The 21,019-nt window shown below is 48.1% G+C and overlaps 1 protein-coding gene across 4 annotated transcripts in view; it reads left to right on the plus strand.

The window, feature by feature from the left end:
• CLIC5 (chloride intracellular channel 5) overlaps positions 1–21,019 on the plus strand; it is a 196,690-nt gene that overhangs the window by 142,454 nt on the left and 33,217 nt on the right. For all 4 annotated transcript variants that reach the window (XM_067752779.1, XM_067752777.1, XM_067752778.1 and 1 more), the window contains 2 exons: positions 1,107–1,232; positions 9,060–9,166. In XM_067752779.1, the coding sequence (XP_067608880.1) occupies positions 1,107–1,232; positions 9,060–9,166 (233 nt within the window). The remainder of the gene's footprint in view (positions 1–1,106; positions 1,233–9,059; positions 9,167–21,019) is intronic.

The raw sequence follows: 21,019 nt of genomic DNA on the forward strand, positions 1-21,019 counted from the left end.
TGAGTCCTAGAAAAAGAAAACCATCCTTCGTAATTTCTGGATCTTTAAGCCACAGAGAAGTCATTGCTGAAAAATAAAATCAGTATAGATTTTCCCGCCCTGCTGAGAACCCAAGCATTGCTGCCTTAGGTGAGCTTTCGAAAACAGGAGGAGAAGGTAAAGAATGTCTGAAAGGAAGAACACTCACAAAGCAAACACAGGGACCAAGGAAATTCGATTTTAGAAATGCTTTTCTCAGTGTCAATTGTCTGAGGAGTTCCAAGTGCCGCAGAAGGCAGCTGGAGAGTGTGCCTGTTGGGCAAGGATGTGGGAGGGGCACCTTAATTGAAATTCTTCTCTTCCCCTCCCAAGCTGATTATGCCAGGAATGTGTTTCATTACAGACTCCTCTTCCCCGTTGTTTACTCCTTTTGGGTTCCTCCATCTAATGTTTTCCACGCTTGCCTCCCACAGGAGTGTGGCATTCTCAGAGAGAGCGTTTGGGGTGACTGATGGTCCAGCCCTGCCTGGGGAAGTTTCCATCATTATCTCTCCTTTTCCTCCCTCTGTCCTCTGTGCAGCCTTCTCCCTGCCCACTTCCCTCCATCTCTGCACCTCCATTCTGACCGGCTGTGGGGAGCCCAGAAGCTCAGCCTTGGACGTGAATAGGGGCCCATGGCAAACAGAAGGTCACTCCCTTCCCATTGCGCAAACCTTAAAGAACAGAGAAGATGGTTCTTCGTGTAAAAGCGTGACTGAATTCATGAATGTTTAAAGTTTGGGATTCTGCCTCGTGCATTTTTGTAAAGCTGATGGGTGAAGGACCTTTTGAAAGCAAAGCCCAACTTCCTCCCTGGGTATCAGAAGCTTGGCTTTAGCTTAGATATTCACCTGTGATCACACTGCTTTTTCAAAGTCCATCCGACTTGCTCCTCTCTCACTGAATCCCACCGGTCGGATATCCTGTGTCACACCACATCCTTCCAGAATCTCTCCAACCTCCTCTGCCCTACGCCTCACACCGGGTCTGTTTTTGCCGATGGGCGTCTAATGGACAGTACACCCTGGGCTTCCCTGTCCGTGAAGCACCCTGGTGTAAGCCACCCCTGAACCTTGCTCTCTCCACAGAAAGCCAGCTGACCTGCACAACCTCGCCCCTGGCACCCATCCGCCCTTCCTGACCTTCAACGGAGACGTGAAGACGGACGTCAATAAGATCGAGGAGTTCCTGGAGGAGACTTTGACCCCCGAGAAGTAATGAGCTGCTTGTTTCTGGAGCTAATGACAGGGAGGGGGTCCTTGTGCTTTTCTAGATCCTGGGGGAGATTTCCAAAGGAGCCTCATCAATCCAGAGCCCAGGACCCTCTTTGCAAAGAGAGAGTCCCGCGTGGCCCTCCCCACCCCCAAAGGGATGCCAGTCTCAAACCTCCTCCACAAAGTCCAACCCCAAGAGTTGATGCCCCTTAACGCCAGGTCCCTCGGCCTGAGTGAAGGCCAAGGCTCCCTCATTGCAGAACAAGAGCTGAAAGGCCGACGAAGTGAAAAGTCAGCTAGGAGAGAGGTAATCCCATGACTTAAAACCACACCAAGGTATGAATAAGAGTCATAAATCTGACCCTGTCAGGTCGGAGCCCATAATTAAACATGAAAAACACGGGCTGAAGGCAGTTCCTCTTCTGAAAACAGGCTCAGGGGGAGGAGAGACCAGAGGGCTGTGGGTCCTTGTCCGGTAGATAAGCTGCTCCTGATGGGAAAAAGGAGTGAACAGAAGAGAGGAGAATTCTAAAAGCTGCTGGAAGCTAGACTTGTTCATTATACTCTACTGAAATCAGGGATTCAAACAATCACCTTTAAAAAAAAAAACTGGAACAATAATATTGCATATAGAGTAAGATGTGCACGGACTTTATCCTGTGGGATAGTCACTGAAAAGCTTTAAGCAAAAGTGTTGGAGAATCCGTTTTCAGGCTTACTTTGGGGGATGGGGGGAGATGGGGAGGGCAGAGGAGGAAAAGCTCCTAGAAATCAACTAGGAGGGAGCCAACTGGTGACATTCCACGTAAGATAGACTGGAGGGCTGGGCTAAGGCAGTGACAGGGAAATGGGGGGAGAGGGGTAGGAAGGATTTTAGGACATACTCAGTAGGTAAAATAAGTGGGATTGACTATAAAAATGACCATCTTGCATTTATTTTAAAGTTTTATTTTTTAATTGATATTTATATAGCCCTCACTTAGTGGGCCCTTAAAGGTAGGTGCTATCATTATCCTAATTTGATAGCTGGGGAAACTGAGGATCGGAGAGGTTAAGTAACTTGCCCAAGGTCACACATCTAGCAGATCACTGTTAAATCAGAACTCCCAGTCGTGATCTAATTAGGCCTCAACCATTTATACATTCTTCCTAAAAATGTATCTTCAGCCATCCACATTAGGACAGTTTATCTCCATAGTGAGTGTGGAAAATTGCCTCAAGTCCAATAGACTTTAAAATAAATGCATTGATTAAATCAGCTGGGCAGCCCCACCCGTAATACCAGGCCAGCCCCTATGCTGAAAAGACCCCCAGGGGGCTCAGCCTCCTTCTTCCTCCCTTGGGACTCAACCTCACTGCTGGCTCTGGTTTGGAATCCAACAACAGAAAATGAATGCTGTTTTCAATAACTAAATAGGGTTTGGACTTTGTCTGGGAGATCGAGAGGGGAAAGTCCACGATGAAGTTAACATTTTCCCTTCTAGAAGTAATACCCGCACGCAGGAGTCCTTGCTTCCATCAAGGCCAGTAGGGAATGGGAAACTGAAACAATGCGGAGGATGGATAGCCAGCCTGGTGGGTGGAGGCGTGCAGGGTTGGGCTGGGCTGGGCCTGGAGGCCTGGGTCCACTCCTGGATCTGCCAGTGATGCACTGTGACCCCTCGAACCAGTCTCTTTCTTGCTCTCGGCCTCCATTCCCTCCCCTGTGAAAGGATGACCCTTCATGCCCATCTTAGCCAGGCTCCCTCAGTCCCCGTTCAGCGGTGCCTTTGGGGGGCTGTTTCTCTAACCCAGGGCTCTCTAATCTATATCCCCAACAGGACCAAGGGGGCCCATGAGGATCCCCCCCCCCCGGAACTGTATGCCCATGTGTACAGGTAGATTCTTCCAGACGAGGGCCGTGATCAGATTCATCACCATATCATCCGATTCTGGAAAATTTCCATGATCCCAATCAGGTTAAGCTATGCAGGACATAGACGCCGCCTCTTCACTTCTCTCTCCACCTGTCCTGAGCTCTGCTTCATCTGGTCCAGGTCCCTCTGGACTGCGATGTGTGTAGGAGGTTTTACTAAGTCCATTCCTGACGTGTCAGTGACCCTACGGTCCGCCACGCCACAGTAGCAGAACCTCAAAACTCTGAAAATGCACAACTCCAGGAGGGCACCAAGGTGGGACCCTAGTGATGAGGCCATCAACCATTTCAGAGCCCCCAGGAGTGTCCTTTAGCTGCCTTTGTATGGATCAGACTGGGGTAGGTACCATAATTACCTCCCAGGAAATGTCAGCAAACCTGTGCTTCAGCCCTGCAAAGGGAGACCGGCTGTTCTGCCCACAGCAAAGCTACCCACCTCGGCTGGCTTCCCACCAACTCTAGCTGGGAGGTCGGTCAGGTGGCCCATGTCCAGAGGCCCCAGGAGGAGGGCAGCCTGGCCTTCTGGTTCTCTAGGGGGCAGCAAAACCCCCGTTTCTGTTCCACAAACGCTGGTCGGCATGTGTTTCTCATCACACTGCTGTTTGTAAAAGCTGGCAGAGAGCCAAGAAATTGTGGGAGCCTTTTTCCCCTTAGCTCTATTTTTTAAAGGAAAAAACCCACACACAAACACTCCAGCAATCTTTTTAAAAGATCACATTGGGTTCCACAAAGCATTTGGTGTCAAAGTGAGGAATCTAGGAAGTCAAGAAGTTTCCAAATGAGACGAACTTCCATCCTTCTCCTTAGACTGACCCAGTTAATGCTGCACAGGGAAGCGTCGGGATTATTGTTGACATGCTGCCTTTACCCTTCATCCTCATCCTCATGGAATGGCCCGAGTTAGTGGGATCCAGAAGTGAGAGTCAGGAGACCAAAGTCCGGCCACCTTTCTACACAGCGCTTGTTGTATGAACTTGGCCAAGCCTCGTGCCCTCTCAGACCCTCCCCATTCCCTCATCTCTGAAACTACATAGTCTCTAAGATGCCTTTCAGCAGAAGTTCTGTGATTCCACGAATTTTTCAAAGTGCTTTCCCAGAGCCGGTTGCGGTTTGAAATAAACAGTGGTAAAAATTCAGGGGAGTGAACGGGTAAAGTCTAGTTACATGTCTTGTCATTTAGTCAGTCAACTATCACTCAAGTATTAACAGTGTTCAGAGCCATACCAGAATTGGAAGACACTTTGAATTCATTATTTTAAGAAATGTTTATGGATATTTCATGATAGTAAAAATCACGAAGTTTCTTCTGATCCTCTGGGAGGTGGAGAAGCAGCCTCAGTACCAAGCACAGGATGGCATAGTGGCTGAAAGTACAGTAAGTCCCCTACATATGGACGAGTTCTGTTCTGAGAGTGTGTTCCTAAGTCCAATTTGTTCCTAAGTCCAACAAAGTTAGCCTAGGTACCCAACTAACACAATCGGCTATATAGTACTGTTCTGTAATAGGTTTATAACATTTTTCACACAAATAATACATAAAAAACAAACAAACACAAAAAATAAAGAAAACGTTTTTAATCTTACAGTACAGTACCTTGGAAAGTGCAGTAGTACAGTCCCACAGCTTGTGCTTCTTAGCGGTACCAGCTACATCTCACCGCTGCTTTTACGCTTGCTTCCGGACATCCGGGGCTTGCAGTAAAGATACTGTACTACTGTACTCTATACAATACTATACAGTAAAGTACAGTAAAGTACACAAAAAGCACAACCACTTGTAGAGGATGCATGCACGTGACAGCGTATGCCAGACATGTGAACTAACTTACATGATTGGACATGCGAATGCACGTTTGCATCTTTGAAAGTTTGCAACTTGAAGGTTCGTATGTAGGGGGCTTACTGTATGGGCTTTGGAGTCAGAATGCCTTGGGTTCTAATCTGAACCACCAGGTTGTGCTACACCGAAGTAACTAATTGACCACAAAATCTCAGTAGCTTAACAGAATACAGGTTTATTTCTCACTCATGCAGAGTCTGAGTGGGTAGTGTGGCCCTCTTCTCTTTTGTAGCTGTTGAAATACATTTCTTCCAAGACTCCTTCAGCAGGGAAAGAGGGAGGAGAAGGATGATGCAAAATATTTTTAAAGCCCAGGGTTATGAGTGGTTACATCACTTCTCCTCCCATACTATTGGTCAGAATCCAGTCACATGACCCCAACCTATCTGAGAGGGAGGGGCAGGGAAATGCAGAGAGGCACGTGGGTATTTAATGAGCATGTGTGGTCTCTGCTGCAGATAAATTACTCATTCCCTCTCTGATCATCACTTCTCACATCTATAAACTGATGACGTCATGTTGATCTCGAGGGACTATTATTGAAGATGATACTGCTTAACCTAGTGCCTGACGTAGAGTCAGAGCTCATTATATGGCAGCTTGAAGAGCTAGAAAGGTCAGTGCCTCTTTTGTGACCATCTCCCAGTAATTATAAAAACTACTGGTGAGCTTAGGTCTTAAATCCACAGTTCCCAGGGGTTGTCTTTTTATGAATAAGCCAGACCCCATCCACCTCCAGGGATCATTTGTTTAAGTAGCAGGGATAAGACAAGCTCACAGTTCTGGAGCAGAAAAGTCAGAAGCATTAATCTGCTTCTCCAGTGAGGGTTTGGTGAGGTGAGGAAGCAGGAATAACAGAGAAGGGAGAGAGGGGACATCCTTCCACTTTTCAGCTTATTTGAAAATGGAGGGTCAACACTCAGGCTGCCAGAAGAGCCCCTGGAATCAGCAGAGGTCACCCCATGAGGGCGAGATGACTGTTTCTCTTTTTCTCCAGTGTATCCCCAATGCCAGGGACAGGGCTTGGCCCCTGGTAGGTGCTTACTGCATGTTGGTTTAGTTGCATGGAGTCCTTTTGTTCAAGGGCGTGGTGGCCTATGGTTAGTCAGTGAGACGTCTTTTGGGACTCTAAGCCAATCAGAGCATTTCCATCTGCAATCATATCTTATTTTTTTTTTGCTACTATTTACCAAAAAAAATTGTTTTGATGAGCGGCCAACTGTTTTACTTCCCAGAATGAAGCTTAAGTGCATATCTAAAATGAATGCATTTGAAATAAGATATCTTAAAAACAGAGTGGGGAGAAATTTTCATTATTGAGAGCAGGGGTTGGCCAACTTTCCTGGAAAGAGCCAGGGAGCATTTTTGACTTTGTGGCCATATAGTCTTAGTAGAGTAAAGGCAGCCATAGACAGTATGTAAGTAAATGGATGTGGCTGTGTTCTAGTTGTGAATGCTGAAACTTGAATTTCATATTATTTTCACATGTCACAAAATAATATACTTCTTTTGATTTTTTTTCAATTATTTAAAAGTATACAAAGTATTCTTAGCTCATGGGAGGTACATAAACAAATGTTGAGCTGGATTTGGCCCATAGGCCATCATCTGCTCACCCTTGAGTTAGAGAAATTGCCCATCTCTTTGATTGTCACCAGATGACATCACAATCTTATTTCAAAGATGTTTCTATAAATGAAGTACTATTTGTTAGCCTTTTAGAGAAACAGAATGTACCCTGGAACCCACTTATTTGCATATTTAAAATGCAGTGTAAATATGGAGCTAAAATAAAAGCACTTAACATCCTGTACAGTAGCTGCCCCAAATCTAGTCACCAAACTCTGTAAGGTTAATATTTGAAGACACACTTCCCACAAGGACAGTCTTCAAGTGGGACATTATGCTGTAAAGTCAAATCTCAGTGAATCATAGTGCTTAGAAAACAGGACGGCCCTCGCATGGTCTCCCTGAACACATGGCCCTTTTTTTGCCTGTCTTGGATTTGCTGCCCCCCAATCATGTTTGGCCCACACTGGCCATGAAGAAATGGTCAGATTAGTGGAAGTCTGATCAAATGATGGCATAAATTAAAAAAAACCCAAAGGAAAAATGCATTATCTAGGCCCTTCTCTCTTTACATTATTACCTTATCAAGCAAAAACAAGGAGCACTTTGTATATATTAAAATAATTTAAGACATTCCATTTTAAGAGCATGCCTAATTCTATGTGAGAAAGCCAAAATAGGGATGGATGATCCTAAATTCCCTCGTCTTGGAAGATTAACCTAGCATCCTGCAGGAACAATTGCTTTGTACCCCAAGTCAGAGCAGATGAATTGATGATTCCCAGGGTATTCAGGAAAATATGTGTGCAGAACCTGTGCCGAGCGCCCCCTCCTGGTGGTTGAGGGGAGTTCCTCCATGGTGCTCAGCCCAGCTCCAGCGGGTGTTTGGGAGCTTGGAGGGTAAACAGCAGAATCGGTGAGAGGCCACAAGACATGGAACTTAAGATCTGGGCTTCCAGAGTGAAACTGCCTGGGTTGGGCTCCTGGGTCTGCCACCTGGCCACGTGAACTTAGACGAATTGCTTAGGTTCTCTGTGTCTCGTTCGTCTTCTGTGGGAAATGAGGCTAATGACAATACCAATGAAACTGAGGAGTAAATGATGAAACTGCGAAGGGGTTCGAACAGTGTCTGGCACGTAGTGGACACAGTACAAGTTAGCTTTTGCTGATATTGGAGAAGTGGTGTGATGCAGTGGGAGGGTCACTGCTTCAGCGCCCAAAAACTGGGTTCTCAGGGTCCCTCCAGTATTTATTCCTCATGAGCCCTCAAATAGCCATTTAACGTCTCTGGTCTCCAGTTGCTTCCCCATAAAATGCGGACGATAATGCCTCTGTATCTGACTCTTGCCAGAGGGCTGGACCCAGTGACTTTCCGTGGACTCGTCCAATGGCAGTATCTGAAATTTGACAGCCACCTAATGTGGCCCAGGAGTGGGCGGTCCTAGCTAATGGTCAGTGGAGAAGCCAAAAAATGAAAGAGCACAAATACTTGTTACAGGCGTTTTGGTTCAAGTTATTTAAAACATTAAACCAAAAAAAAAAAAAAAAAGATTTTGCATTTTAAACATAAAGTAGCCAAATAGTTCTCAGTCCACACGATTCACCCAGAGATCACAAAGGTCCACATACTTGGTGATGATGACGACCAAGCAATTGTCCCCCGTCTCCTCCCACCCTTGCCTGGCCATCCATGTAAAATGTTTGTGAAATAATATTTTTTGAAAATTAGAATGGCTTGTTTTGATGGTGCCAGTGGGGTCAAAGCAAGTTTGCCTCATTTGGTCTCAAGGCCAGTAGGAAAAAACCCTCACCCCAGTTTGCCTCTTATACTCTTCTGGCTTCAAAATGGAAGCATTCATGAGGGAGAGGCGCTGGGTCATTGCAAATATATCTCCATGCCTGGAAATAAAACAATTGTAAATGCTTGTCCCACTGACGTAGCCTGGTAGTTTCTGCATCTGATTCCTGCACACAAAGAAGAATATTTCAGAAGAGGACCATTCCTTTCAAGAGATGATTTCGAGACCTCAGTGCCAAGGTGCCTAGCACCTCCTTGCTCCTAGAATTAGCTCCTTGCAGCTAGGATTATAATCGCAGGCCTGGCAGTGGATAGTTATTTTAACACGGGTTGGGGGAAAGTCTGGGACCCCACCTGATGCAGAGGAGAACTCACTGAGAATTTTGACTAAGGCCTGGGCATTGCCGCATCAGTTTGTGGTCCCAGGAAGAGAATACACCCTGGACCCTCTGAGTGGTGCTCTGCTTTTCTGCCCACAGGCTGCATTCCTAGGCAGTTCTCCACACCTCACTGGACTCTAGTTTCCTCTATCATTGAACTAGAGATGCAAGTGCCCACCCTCCCTAGAGGATGGGTTGGAGAAACACCAAAAGATTTGTAGATCCTGCTAGAAACAAGAGTGTTTCCTGCTAGAAACTCATTGTGAGGTGATGGGAAGGGGCTCTGAGTTCTCACTGACCCTAGAACACTGGTCTTGCATTCCAGGTACCCCAAATTGGCTGCGAAGCACCGGGAATCCAACACAGCGGGCATCGACATCTTCTCCAAGTTCTCCGCCTACATCAAAAACACAAAGCAGCAGAACAACGCTGGTAAGTGGTTCCCTTCTACCCAGAGCCCCTGGTGGGACTGTCCCCTGCCCAGGGCATCTTCAGACGCTCCGACCAGAGAAGCAGCTGGAATCGGTGCTTTTATTCACTCGCCCTGAGGCCCCCTTGTTGCAGGAGAGTGGGTGGTAGGTCTTGCTTTCTGGCCAGTGCGGGAGAAACGGCCAGTGAGCCTTACTGTGGAGCTGGAGGAGGGATGCAGTTTGTGTCTGAGCCTGCCATAGTGCACATCATGACACACCGCACACAGGGTCCTGCCTCGGCCGTACTACCGTCTGTTTGTCCCCAGTTCATGACCCTGCTGCGCTCACAGGAAGTCCTGTTTGGAACAACACATTGCGGCTTCCAGGGGGTTGACCAGAGCCCATGGTGGGACAGGGCAGTCACCGTGGTGGTAAATGCTCAAGGCAGAGCCCGGCCCTCTGCATTCCCCCCCACGGCGAGTGCAGAAGGTGCTGGGAAGCCTCTTCTCCAAGCCTGGCTCAGCCTCCACCCGGCCCTTAATTTCTAGCATTGGCCATAGAACTCAGACTTGGTTCTCTTCTGGTGCCTTCTCAGAGGGGTTCGAGCTCCTCATTTAAGCTGGTAGCACTTTTAGTCCCTCACTTGACTTGGTCCGTTAAGCATGAGCTGAAGCAATTTGAATAGGACTGTCACATCGAGCATGTGTAACTTTAGAACAGTGTTAGTCCCTGTGAGGAGAAGGAAGAAGGATGGGGAAGTTTGCTTGCCCTCCGAATAGGAGGATGGAGCCCAGGGCTGAGCCAGGCAGAGCAAGGGCGTCACGAAAACTTCGTGAATGAGTGAGGGAATGAATGGTGATTGGCTGGACAGCACTTCTTGAGTCTTCATGAATGAACAAGGAACTGAATGTATATCAGACGAACACGCAATGGATCCTGAAACAAGGTGGTCCATTTGTTTGGACCACCTTGGAGCTAACTGCTGCAGGAGCTCAGAAGAGAAAGACATCTCTTTGGACCAAAGTGACCAGGAAAGGTAGCCAGGATGAACTTTTAGCAGGAACGGTGGTGTGGTGGGAAGTAAATGATCCAGTTAACAGCCGCTGTGGAGCTGGATCGTGCCATGCATAGAACTAGATTCTAGAAAAAGAACTAGAAAAAGACACGCAGTCTTCAAGGCCTCCTGACTGGTACAGAAGAAAAGGCTTAAGTTCACAAAAATACCAAGACAAGACGTAAATGGTGGCTTCACCAAAGGGAGTCTGATTATCTGCCCTGTGAGGGGAGGAGAGCGTATCTGCCAAAGGGGTTCAGGAGTAGGAAGGAGTCACCTCTGGGTCATCTGAGAAGATTTCCTGAAGGGGTTTCACCTGGGTGGTGAAGATCCAGGGGGAGTCAGTTGGCCGGGAACATAGGATGGAAGACGTGGGGAGGGTGAGAAAACTCCAGTGACAGAGACCAGAGAAGCATCTGGAGTCTGCAGTGCCAGCTGGGGGGACTGGATGTTATCCTGTGGGCAAGGCAGTCATTAGAGGTGCATGAAGAGGCGCTGCAGCGAGAGTGGCCTTTTAGGGGCAAGAAACAGGAGAAGCATGAGGGAAACCTTTTAAATTTACTCAGCGCTTTCGCTTCGTTGATGTTTGCAGCCTGTGGTGTGTTGAGTATTATCCCGCAGTCCGTATCCACCTGGGACCTCAGAATGTGACCTTATTTGGAAACAGAGTCTCTGCAGATGTAGTTAGGTAACGGTCTCGAGATGAGATGATACTGATTTAGTGTGGTCCCTAAATCCAATGACTGGTGTCCTTAGAAGAAGAAAAGGGGACACACAGAGATGGGGGTGGGGGCATGTGAAGACAGAGCAGGGATTACAGTGCTGCAGCCACAAGCCGGGGACCGCTTGGGGTCACCAGAAGCTCAAAGGGTCAAGGAAGCGTCCCCCCGGAGCCTAGGGAGGGTACGTAGCCCCGTGACACCTTGACTTGGCTTTCTGGTCTCCAGAACTGGGAGAGGAGAGATTTCTGTTGTTTGAAGCCACCCGGTGTGTGGTCCTTTGTGGTGACAGCCCTGGGTGGCTAATGCAGCCCTCACAGCCATCAATCGTGTGAAAGGCAACCCCTGCCCTTGCCCTGCTGCAGACCCAGAAGCAATGGAACGGCAGTGGCTTGTCCTCGCCCCCAGGGCCTAAGCTGGCTCTCAACCCCAGTTTTCAGATTCCACATCCAGCGTCCTTTCAGCCGCAGATAGCTTCCTTCATAGTCGCTGAAGCACCAGCAGACAGATTGTCTTAGCCGAGCCTTCCAGGCTTCTCAGGTTGTGAGTGGTATTTACATATGAGCCGTATTTACAGTTCTCCTGGCCCCAAAGCCTAAAGCAACCACTGAACATCACGTCTCAGTCTCTCGTAAACTGAACACTCGCCAATTTTCATTGTTTCCGCTTCTTCTGTTTCACCCTGTTTTCCTCTGTGATGGGTTTTGCGCTTGTGACTCCTTCTCCCCTAAAACTCATTTGCACATTTCAAAGCGCCAGTGTTTCCCTTGTCCCCAGTTGCCTGTCCCCCAGATCACAGTCCTCTGTGCTGTTCGCTCCTGCCTTTTAACAAGACACCAAGTTCTTCCTTCAGTGTGACTATAGCTTCCCCTCCCGCCCCCTTCACTTTTCTTCCCCAAGCCCACACCCGCAGTCACGGTCAGCTGGTCAGCTGACTCCACGAGTTCTCAGGCTCAGCCAGCCAGCACCCGGAGCTCCGGTGGGCCCGTCCGAGAGCTGGCCCCACGGCCCCACTCCACCCAGCCGCTGGCCTGTGAGACCATCCACACCCTGTCTCTGCTTTGTCCGAGCTCTGTACTCACAGGTCTCTGCAAGGGCATCAACGTCAGCCCCCAGGCTTCCCCTGACAGCCTTCTGCATCTTCAGCTCTGCGTTTGTTTTTCCAACATCCTTTTTTCAGACTGTCCCTTTTGTGTTTTCAACTTTTTTTTTTCTCTTGAGCAGAGCCCTCCCTCCACATAATACCCCAGCACCCTCCACCCAGCCCCGAAACACACCGACTGTCTTCTTGGTCCTTTTCTGCCATGTCAACAACAAAGCGTGAAAACACCCCACACTGTGACCTGGTTCTACATGATGGATCAATTCTCCACTCCCGCGGTGGATACAGAAACCGCCATTCAGGATCTCCCTGTTGTTCACAAATCCTCAAAAAAGACCCCAGCTACTGGAACTCAAGACCCCATCCTGGAGGAGCCATCCACAGCTAGCACCCAAGGGAGTTGTCCGTTAGTTAGTACATTCAGTCATTCATTGATTCATTCAACAAACACAGATTACACGAAGTGGATCCAAGTCTGAGCTAGTGTTTAAAGGGTGCTCCTTGCGTGCCAGGCACCGGGCTGTGTTCCGGACTTGCCAAGACAAATGAGACAACACCATCGTCCTCGATAAACTAACCATCGACAGGGGCCTGTGAAACATGCAAACATGCAGTTACTGACCTGGGTTTGAGTCCCAGATCTGCCACTTAGAGCTGTACCACTTTGCCCGAGAGACTTCTCTCTGAGCCTCCGTTTCTGCATCTGTAAAACATACTTAATAATGCTTTCAATTTCATCAATCTGACAAATAAGGCCATTAATAGCATATCCAAGGTTTGTCATGCAGTCATTTATTTATAAGTTAATGCATGTAAATCCTTTAGCACACTGCCTGACACGTCATAAACGCTCTTTAAATGTTAACTTTGATTATTACTAGAGCAAAAATGAGACACACACGAATACTGGCATCAGAAACTGCTGCTTCAGCTCTTACTTTTTGACCCCTAACCAGCACTTCCAAATCTCCCACTCATTTAGTCTCTTTTCTACTTGTTTAATTTCGGTTCCCATTTTCCGGGTGCATTTTCCTCGTCTCCAAAGTATACAGTTGCTCCCTTGGTCCATGGATGTGGAATCGGCAGGTTCAGAGGGCTGACTGTCCTGTGCCACTTTATAAAAGGGACTTGAGTATCTGTGGATTTTTGATACCCGAGGGAGTTCGTGAGTGAGAAGAGCTCTAGGGATGACACCCAAGGATCCCCCACAGCTGTGGGGTCAGGAGGGTCTGAGGGAGCGGAGCCAGGGAGGAAGATAAAGAAGGAGTAGCAAGAGAGGAAGGGGGCAGGGGGTTGGGGGGTCGTGAAGATGAGGAAGAAAAACTTTACGGAAAAGATTGATCTATGATATAAGACACTGCCCAGGTCATGGGAGGCTTTGCCTTTTGTGTTTAGCTTTCTGGACTTGTCCTCAGGCATCCTTCTCCGACTGCTTCTCTCCTCTGCACCATATCTCAGACCCTACTCAACAGGAGAGTCAGGCTGACCCAGGAGCACAGGCCCTTCTCCCTTGGAACTCGAAGGTGCAGCGAGAGACCAAGAAACCACGTGGCCCGAGGAAGGGCGTCTTGGAGGTGGGAGAGAGCAGCCCTGCATTTAGATGTGGCTGTAGGAGTCCCTGCCCTGGGCCCCACACATTCGTGCTTCAATCTTGCAAGGAAAGGTTTTGTCATTTGTTGAGTCTTGAAGGTTTATAGAGTTCTGCAGCAGAGGACGGTGGGGAGGGCGCCAGCACGATCCGTCCCGCCTTTGGCATGTCTGGTAACGAGCCTGGAGTTAGCCGTGCTCAGCTCTGCCCTGCTTCCTGCATCCTGCATCCCGCCTCTGCCTGGCAGAGGCCACTTTTCAGCCATGCCGGTGGCCCCATCTCTAATGTCCTCCCTCTCTGCGAGTACCCATCCTGGCCCTTCTCCGTTCACCTTCCTCAGAGATGCCACCGTGGCACACAGACCCCAGGTGACCCAAGACTGGGCAGCAGCCCCCAGACTCAGCAGTTCCGGCTCCCCTTGCTTCCCAACCCCACAACTTGCTCAGCGCTCTGCCCGCTGGGATGTCCGTTTGGTGTATCCCTTCCCTCGAGGGGTTTCTTTGACACCCTCCTTTACCTTGTCACTCCCACTCTTCTCTGTCATCTTGTAAGAGGACCTGGGCTTTTCTCTCTGAATATCCATCTTGTATTTTGCATTTTTTACCCTCAAGCTGCTGTTTGAACAGACTCTTAAAAACCTCTGCCAAACCCCTTGGCTTTCAAGAAGCTCATTGTAGCTGTTTATTCTAATCCTGGCATAAATTACTATATTTTACTTTCTTTTCCCCCAACCTCTCTTTTTTCTTCTGCTTCAATCCTGTCCATTCTACTGGCTTATTTCACTTTTTGTACATACTGCAGGGTCCAGGCAGTTAACAAATGGATCTCATGTGTGTTTCTAGTTCTCTATTCTTATTCGCTATTTTTAAAGTCCTTTTTTAATTCCTACAGCCCTATCACGTGTCCCTAGATATAGTTAATATCCCTGCCCACGTGACCATCTCATTTTTGGCTTGTGTCTCATTCTCATGTACTTTCCCCCATTTTCCATCACCGTTCCTTTATCCTCTGCACAAGCCCATGTCCACGGGGCTCTCTTCCCCTGCTAAGAGGTCTAAAAAGTCCCAAACCCCTCTGTTTGTGTCTAATCCATAGATCATATGCAGCCTTGTGGCTTTTCCTTCCTACATTTGCATATTCCTTTTTCACACCTCTGACACAGGCTGCCTGTACCACCTATTTCTGTGCTAAGTGTTTTTCCCACCGTTGGTCTTTCAACGCTCCCTCGAAATTCCCTCATCTCATCCCCCCTCAAGTCTGGCTTTCTCTCTTATTTCCGCCTCTGTATGCATCCGTCTTGGGGGCTTTCTTTCTAATTTTGAAATGTATACGAACGGCTTTATAGCCACTCACAGGGACACGTAAAGCTCTGCAAAGCAACATACCCTAGAAGGAGGTGAGAAAGAAAAACAAGGCGGGTCATAAAACGAGCTCAGGGCGAGCACAACGGGAAAGGCAGCTCCCAGAGCCCCAGTGCTGAACGCAGACAGCAGACCACGAGACCCTGGTCAAGATGGAAGCAAACCAGCCTCCCAGGAGAATGACAAGTATTCCCGATTTGGGGCTTGAGTCGCAGTCATAGAGGAGCTGTTATTGTCATCTTCTTTGTCCATTCCCTCCTGTGACTCCCCTTCCTGTTCTCTTGGAGCCCAGGCCCGCTGACTTCATGCCAGTATGACTCCTCCGTCTTCACCCCGCCCTTGGGCTGCACCCCTCCCCGCCCGTCTCCTCTTCAGTCCTCACTACACCTGACATCCATTTTCTTCTTTTTCCTGCCTAGGCCTGTTTCTCTCTCTGTCTTTTTTAAATCTCCTTCATAGACAGAGTCTTTTTTTTTTAAGTTTCTTTTTAAGTTTTGTGTTTTTTTTTTGATGTGGACGAATTTTAAAGTCTTTATTGAATTTGTTACAATATTCCTTCTGTTTTGGTTTTTCGGCCACGAGGCATGTGGATCTTAGCTCTCCGAACAGGGATCAAACCCTCACCCCCTGCCCTGGAAGGCAAAGCCTTAATCATTGGACCACCAGGGAAGTCCCCCATAGACAGATTCTTAAATCCACACTACATTGTATCTCCATTTATTCAGTTTCCATGCAACCCAATCAAGGGTGGCCTAGACCAACCTTCATAAGTGTCATCAGTGGTGCACGTGGGGCTAAATCCAACAGGCATTTAATTAATTAATTAACTAATTAATTATTAATTTATTTTTAGTATAGTTGATTTACAATGTTGTGTTAGTGTCTGGTGTACAGCAAAGTGATTCATGTATGTATTTATGTATATATATCTATTCTTTTTCAGATTCTTTTCCATTATAGGTTATTACAAGATGTTGAATACAGTTCCCTCTAGGTCCTTGTTATCTATTTTATATATAGCAGTGTGTACTTGTTAATCCTGAACTCCCAATTTAGCCCTCCGCCTCCCTTTTTTTTAATTGACACATAAGCTTGTATTAGTTTCAGGTAGACAACATAATCATTCAATATTTGTATTCATTGCAAAATGTTCACCACAATAAGTCTAGTTAACATCCATCACCACACACAGTTACGAAGTTTTTTCTTGTGATGAGAACTTTTTTTTTTTTTTTTGCGGTACGCGGGCCTCTCACTGTTGTGGCCTCTCCCGTTGCAGAGCACAGGCTCTGGACACGCAGGCCCAGCGGCCATGGTTCACGGGCCTAGCCGCTCCGCGGCATGTGGGATCTTCCCGGACCAGGGCACGAACCCGCGTCCCCTGCATCGGCAGGCAGACTGTCAACCACTGCGCCACCAGGGAAGCCCGTGATGAGAACTTTTAAGATCTACTCTTTTAGCAACTTTCAAATATGCAATACGGTATATTATTAACTATAGTCGCCATGTTGTACATTACATTCCCAGGTCTTATTTATTTTATAACTGGAAGTTTATAGCTTTTGACCCCCTTCACCCATTTTGCTTGCTCCCCACCCCCTGCCTTGGGCAACCACCAATCTGTTCTCTGTTATCTATGAGCTCTGTTTTTTGTTTGTTTTGTTTTTAGATTCCGCATATAAGTGAGATCATACAGTATTTGTCTCATTTCACTTGGCATAATGCCCTCTAGGTCCATCCATGTTGTTGCACATGACAAGATTTCCTCCTTTTATGGCTGAATAATATTCCAGTGTGTGTGTGTATACACATATATATCACATTTTCTTTATCCATTCATCCATTGATGGACACCTAGGTTATGTCCATGTCTTGGCTATTGTAAATCACGCTGCAGTATACGTGGGAGTGCAGATATCTTCTGAAGTTAGTGCTTTTGTTTCTTTGGATAAATACCCAGAAGTGGAATTTTTAGTGTTTTTGTTTCTTTGGATAAATACCCAGAAGTAGAATTGCTGGATCATGCCTGTCTCTTTTTATTATGACTGATGGGCCCCTGTGCTGTGTTTGCAAAGATGTCCCCCTTTCTAGCTATGGAAGACACTGGGATATCCTAACATACTCCTGCTAAAATATTTGCCCTAGTAGGATACTTCTAACTTCCTACATAAAGTCCTAAAGCCCCTTCCTTGGACACCCATGATGTGCTGGCCCCAGTGCTATGTGTTTAGAGTCCCATGCTTGCACTGAGTTGTCTCTCTAGCTGTTGACCTTTATTAGTTGTAAGTGCAGTGGCCGTATTTTCCAAACTGAAAAAGCGTATGTCTAACAAATTGCCTTCATTGAAAATAATCAAATTATAAGAAATCAGTACTGTCCCAGAAAATCCAGGACATATGTCTCCAAATGAAAAGCACCTGGCTTTTTGGTCCCCAGTCCAAATCCACACCTGGCTGCCACTGTGGGGGGGGGGGAGGGGAAGGCAAGTGCGTCACATTTCCTGCCACCTCCTGGCCCCAGATCCTTGACCAGACAAATGAGTCTCCATTAGCCATGAGCTTCTCTGAGCAGTCTTGGTTCTGTTTCCAAATAAGGATCAAGGTTTCCTCCCTTCCTGAGGCTTGTGTCAGCGGCTTCACTTCCTGGGACCTGGAAGCAGGTAGCAGGCACCCTGGCTTTATTCTGAGAAAATTGATAGTCACAGCCACGTATCCTGAAGAAGACCCTCAGGGTATCTAGAAACCTCGGTGAGCTCATCTCATCGTTGGGCTGGTCATTCTCTCTGGATGGACATGTGACTGAAGGCCTACATCGTGGGTATCAACACAATATCAATTACTCCCATCCTGCCTCTCTCGCCCCCAGCATCTCCCGAAGCCTTCAGGAAAGGCAGCTTGAGCAAACCAGCCACAGCTGGATTCCTTACTCCTTCCTTGTCTCCCTCCTCCATTCAGGCCCGAATCTTCAAATCCCTCCTGTCTTCTCTTCTAAGAGGTGGCCCCCGAAGTGGGCCATGCTCCGGGTGGATGCTAGTAGAAAAAGAATCTGCCTGTAGCACTGGCGATCTTCTTTCCCTGCCACGTTCTCCAAGGCTCGTGTCCGCATGAGCTCACCCCTGTCCGCAGCCTGCCTGGCTCCATCAGACCAACACACAGACTCCTCCTGCGTCCAGCTCTGCTCATGCTTGCCCCTGCATCAAAGTGCCTCTTCCCTAGCACATGCCCCTCACTCCCTTTTTTTTTTAATTAATTAATTTATTTTACATTTATTTTTGGCTGTGTTGGGTCTTCGTTTCTGTGCGAGGGCTTTCTCCAGTTGCGGAGAGCAGGGGCCACTCTTCATCGTGGTGCGCGGGCCTCTCACTGTCAGGGCCTCTCCCGTTGCGGAGCGCAGGCTCCAGATGCGCAGGCTCAGTAGTTGTGGCTCACGGGCCTAGCCGCTCCGCGGCATGTGGGCTCTTCCCGGACCAGGGCTCGAACCCGTGTCCCCTGCATTGGCAGGCGGATTCTTAACCACTGCGCCACCAGGGAGGCCCCCTCACTCCCTTTTAATAAGATCTGTAAGAGCCCTTAAGTACATCTATTAAACAAGACAATCCCCATTGGATGTATAGAAAATTGAGGATCACAAGACTTCAGCTCAATATTAAGAAGTTTACAATTAAATCTGCAGAATGGGCCACCAACTAAAGAAGAGAGGGTCCCGTCAACGGAAGGGTACAAAAAGAGACTGGACCTTCAGAGGTTGGACTTTTTCCTAACCTAAGTGGTCGACTATTATAAGACACTTATTTTAAGTACCACTAAGAAACAAAATGTGCCTTAAAGTAAACAAAAGTGCTTTCACTTAAACTCTAAGATTTTCATGGTAAGACGCAGTCTGATTTCGAAGATGTCAAATGTGAAAAAATGTGCCTCTTAGTCTCGATGAAATATGGAAGGCAATTCCCATAGCCCTTTTTTTCGTGGGCCTCTCACTTTTGTGGCCCCTCCCATTGCGGAGCACAGGCCCCGGACGCGCAGGCTCAGCGGCCATGGCTCATGGGCCCAGCTGCTCCGCGGCATGTGGGACCTTCCCGGACCGGGGCACGAACCCGTGTCCCCTGCATCGGCAGGAGGACTCTCAACCACTGCGCCACCAGGGAAGCCCTCCCATAGCCCTTTTTAAATCTAACATTCTGTTACTTCCTAGAGGCTAAGCGTGAAATGTCAAACCCTCCCTTCTGCTTGACCTTGAGCTACCCTGTTGGAAGGAAAGCGAATTGAGGTCAATACTGCTTCCAGATCCCTCTGGGATGGCTGTCCTAACCCCATATCCCTTTGTCTCTCCTGCCTGGAAACAAGTAGTGCTTATCTCTTAGCTCAGGGTTTGGCAAACTTCTAGACTTTTCAGGCTCTGCAGGATGTCGCCACTGCTCAGCTCTGCTGCTGGAAGAATAAAGTGGCCACGGACAATACGTAAACCAATGGGCGTGGCTGTGCTCCGATACAACTTCTTTTATGGCACTGAAATTTGAATTTCACAACATGTTCAGGGATCACAAAGTATTATTCTCTTTTGACTTTTTTTCCAACCATCCAAAACTGTAAAAAACATTCGTAGCTTCAGGGCAGTGCAAAACTAGGCAGTAGGCTGGATTTGGCCCTTGGACTGTAATTTGCTGAGCTCTGTCTTAGACAGTCCAGGGCTACAATAGCAAGTTCTCTTAATTTCTATGCCTCTCATCCTCCTTATGTCTAGTATAGAGACTATAATAGTGTCCTTTTTTGCATTGTCATGTTAGTTAAACGAATGCATGCATTAAGGCACTTCAGACAGTAGGCACCAACAGGTGATGGCTGTTACTGCTTCTGCTGTTCATTTCATGAATCCTCCCCCAGATCCCATGGTACCCACCCTTTGGACTGGGCAGTCCAGCTTTCCCGGTAATGTAGAAGTATGTGCTGCCCTCTTCTGGCAGGTGGAGGAATCAGCGCGAGGGACAGCTCCTCATGTTTTAGTGTAAGGAAGCCTATGGACTTTTAAGCATCATCTGCGTTCAGGGGCTTGGTTATCCTGAGCTTTAGTTGGGAATTCCAGAAGACGCCAGGTCTCCTTCGGGGGCTTGAAGCCATCTTGCTTTATCTGTCCCCTGCACCCAGGGTGGGGCATGTGTCCCAGCCTGATGGATCCTCCAGAGGTCGCTGGCTGCCTGGTGATAAGCTGTCCTCCGTCAACTACTTCTTCCTCCCTTGCCTCTCCCCACTCCATCACCTCCAGTCTTTGCTTTTATGAACTTCCTTGACCTAAAGTAGGAAAGTATTTGAAAGGAGTCAGAGCGGCCTGGGAGGGCCGTTAGCCCAGAACTAACAAGCCCCTTACTATCAAAGCCCCCTGTGCTTTTTCCTGCAGCCTCGTGAAAGCCAGCTTCTGTGGGGGCAGGGGTGGAGCGTCTCTGCAGATTCCCCGGGATGTGGCAAGCCGCGTTCAGAAGCCAGTGTGCATATATTATTCCAAGCCAACCGTTTCCATCCCAGGCCCTTCCTTCCTTCACCTCTTCCTCCCTTCTGCCCTCAGCCCCAGGTCACGGTGGGCCCAGGCTGGAGGCCAGGCCTTCCCAAGGGGATGGGCACGACCCTCCCTTATTCAGCCTCGTGCTCAGAGATGAAAGCTAAGGCAATATGTCAAAAGGAGAAGGAACGTGCGTTGTAATCGCGCTGCTCAGAGACAGAGGTCCTGAGGTGGCGTGGGCTTCCAGATCTATGCTATAAGAAACCCCAACGTTTTCTTTTAGAGGAAGATAGCTGTGTCCAACTCGGGACAACGGGTTCCCTGGAAGGAGGCCCGAACCCAGGCTGTTATCACGAGGGCATCTCCGGGGTGGTCCCTGGACTACCACAGTGCAGAGGGTAACGCGGGGGACTGTCTTCCCACTTCCTCACAAAACAGCCACTGCTGTCTCATTTCAAAAACGCCTCTGGTCATAAAGGAGCCCTTCAGGCTGCCTTCCTTGGCCACCCTTGCGTGCCCGGGGCCAACTTGGGGTATTTCGTTTGTTTGTTTGTTGGGTTA

The sequence above is a fragment of the Pseudorca crassidens genome, chromosome 10 (assembly GCF_039906515.1).
Source record: "Pseudorca crassidens isolate mPseCra1 chromosome 10, mPseCra1.hap1, whole genome shotgun sequence".
NCBI lineage: Eukaryota > Metazoa > Chordata > Mammalia > Artiodactyla > Delphinidae > Pseudorca > Pseudorca crassidens.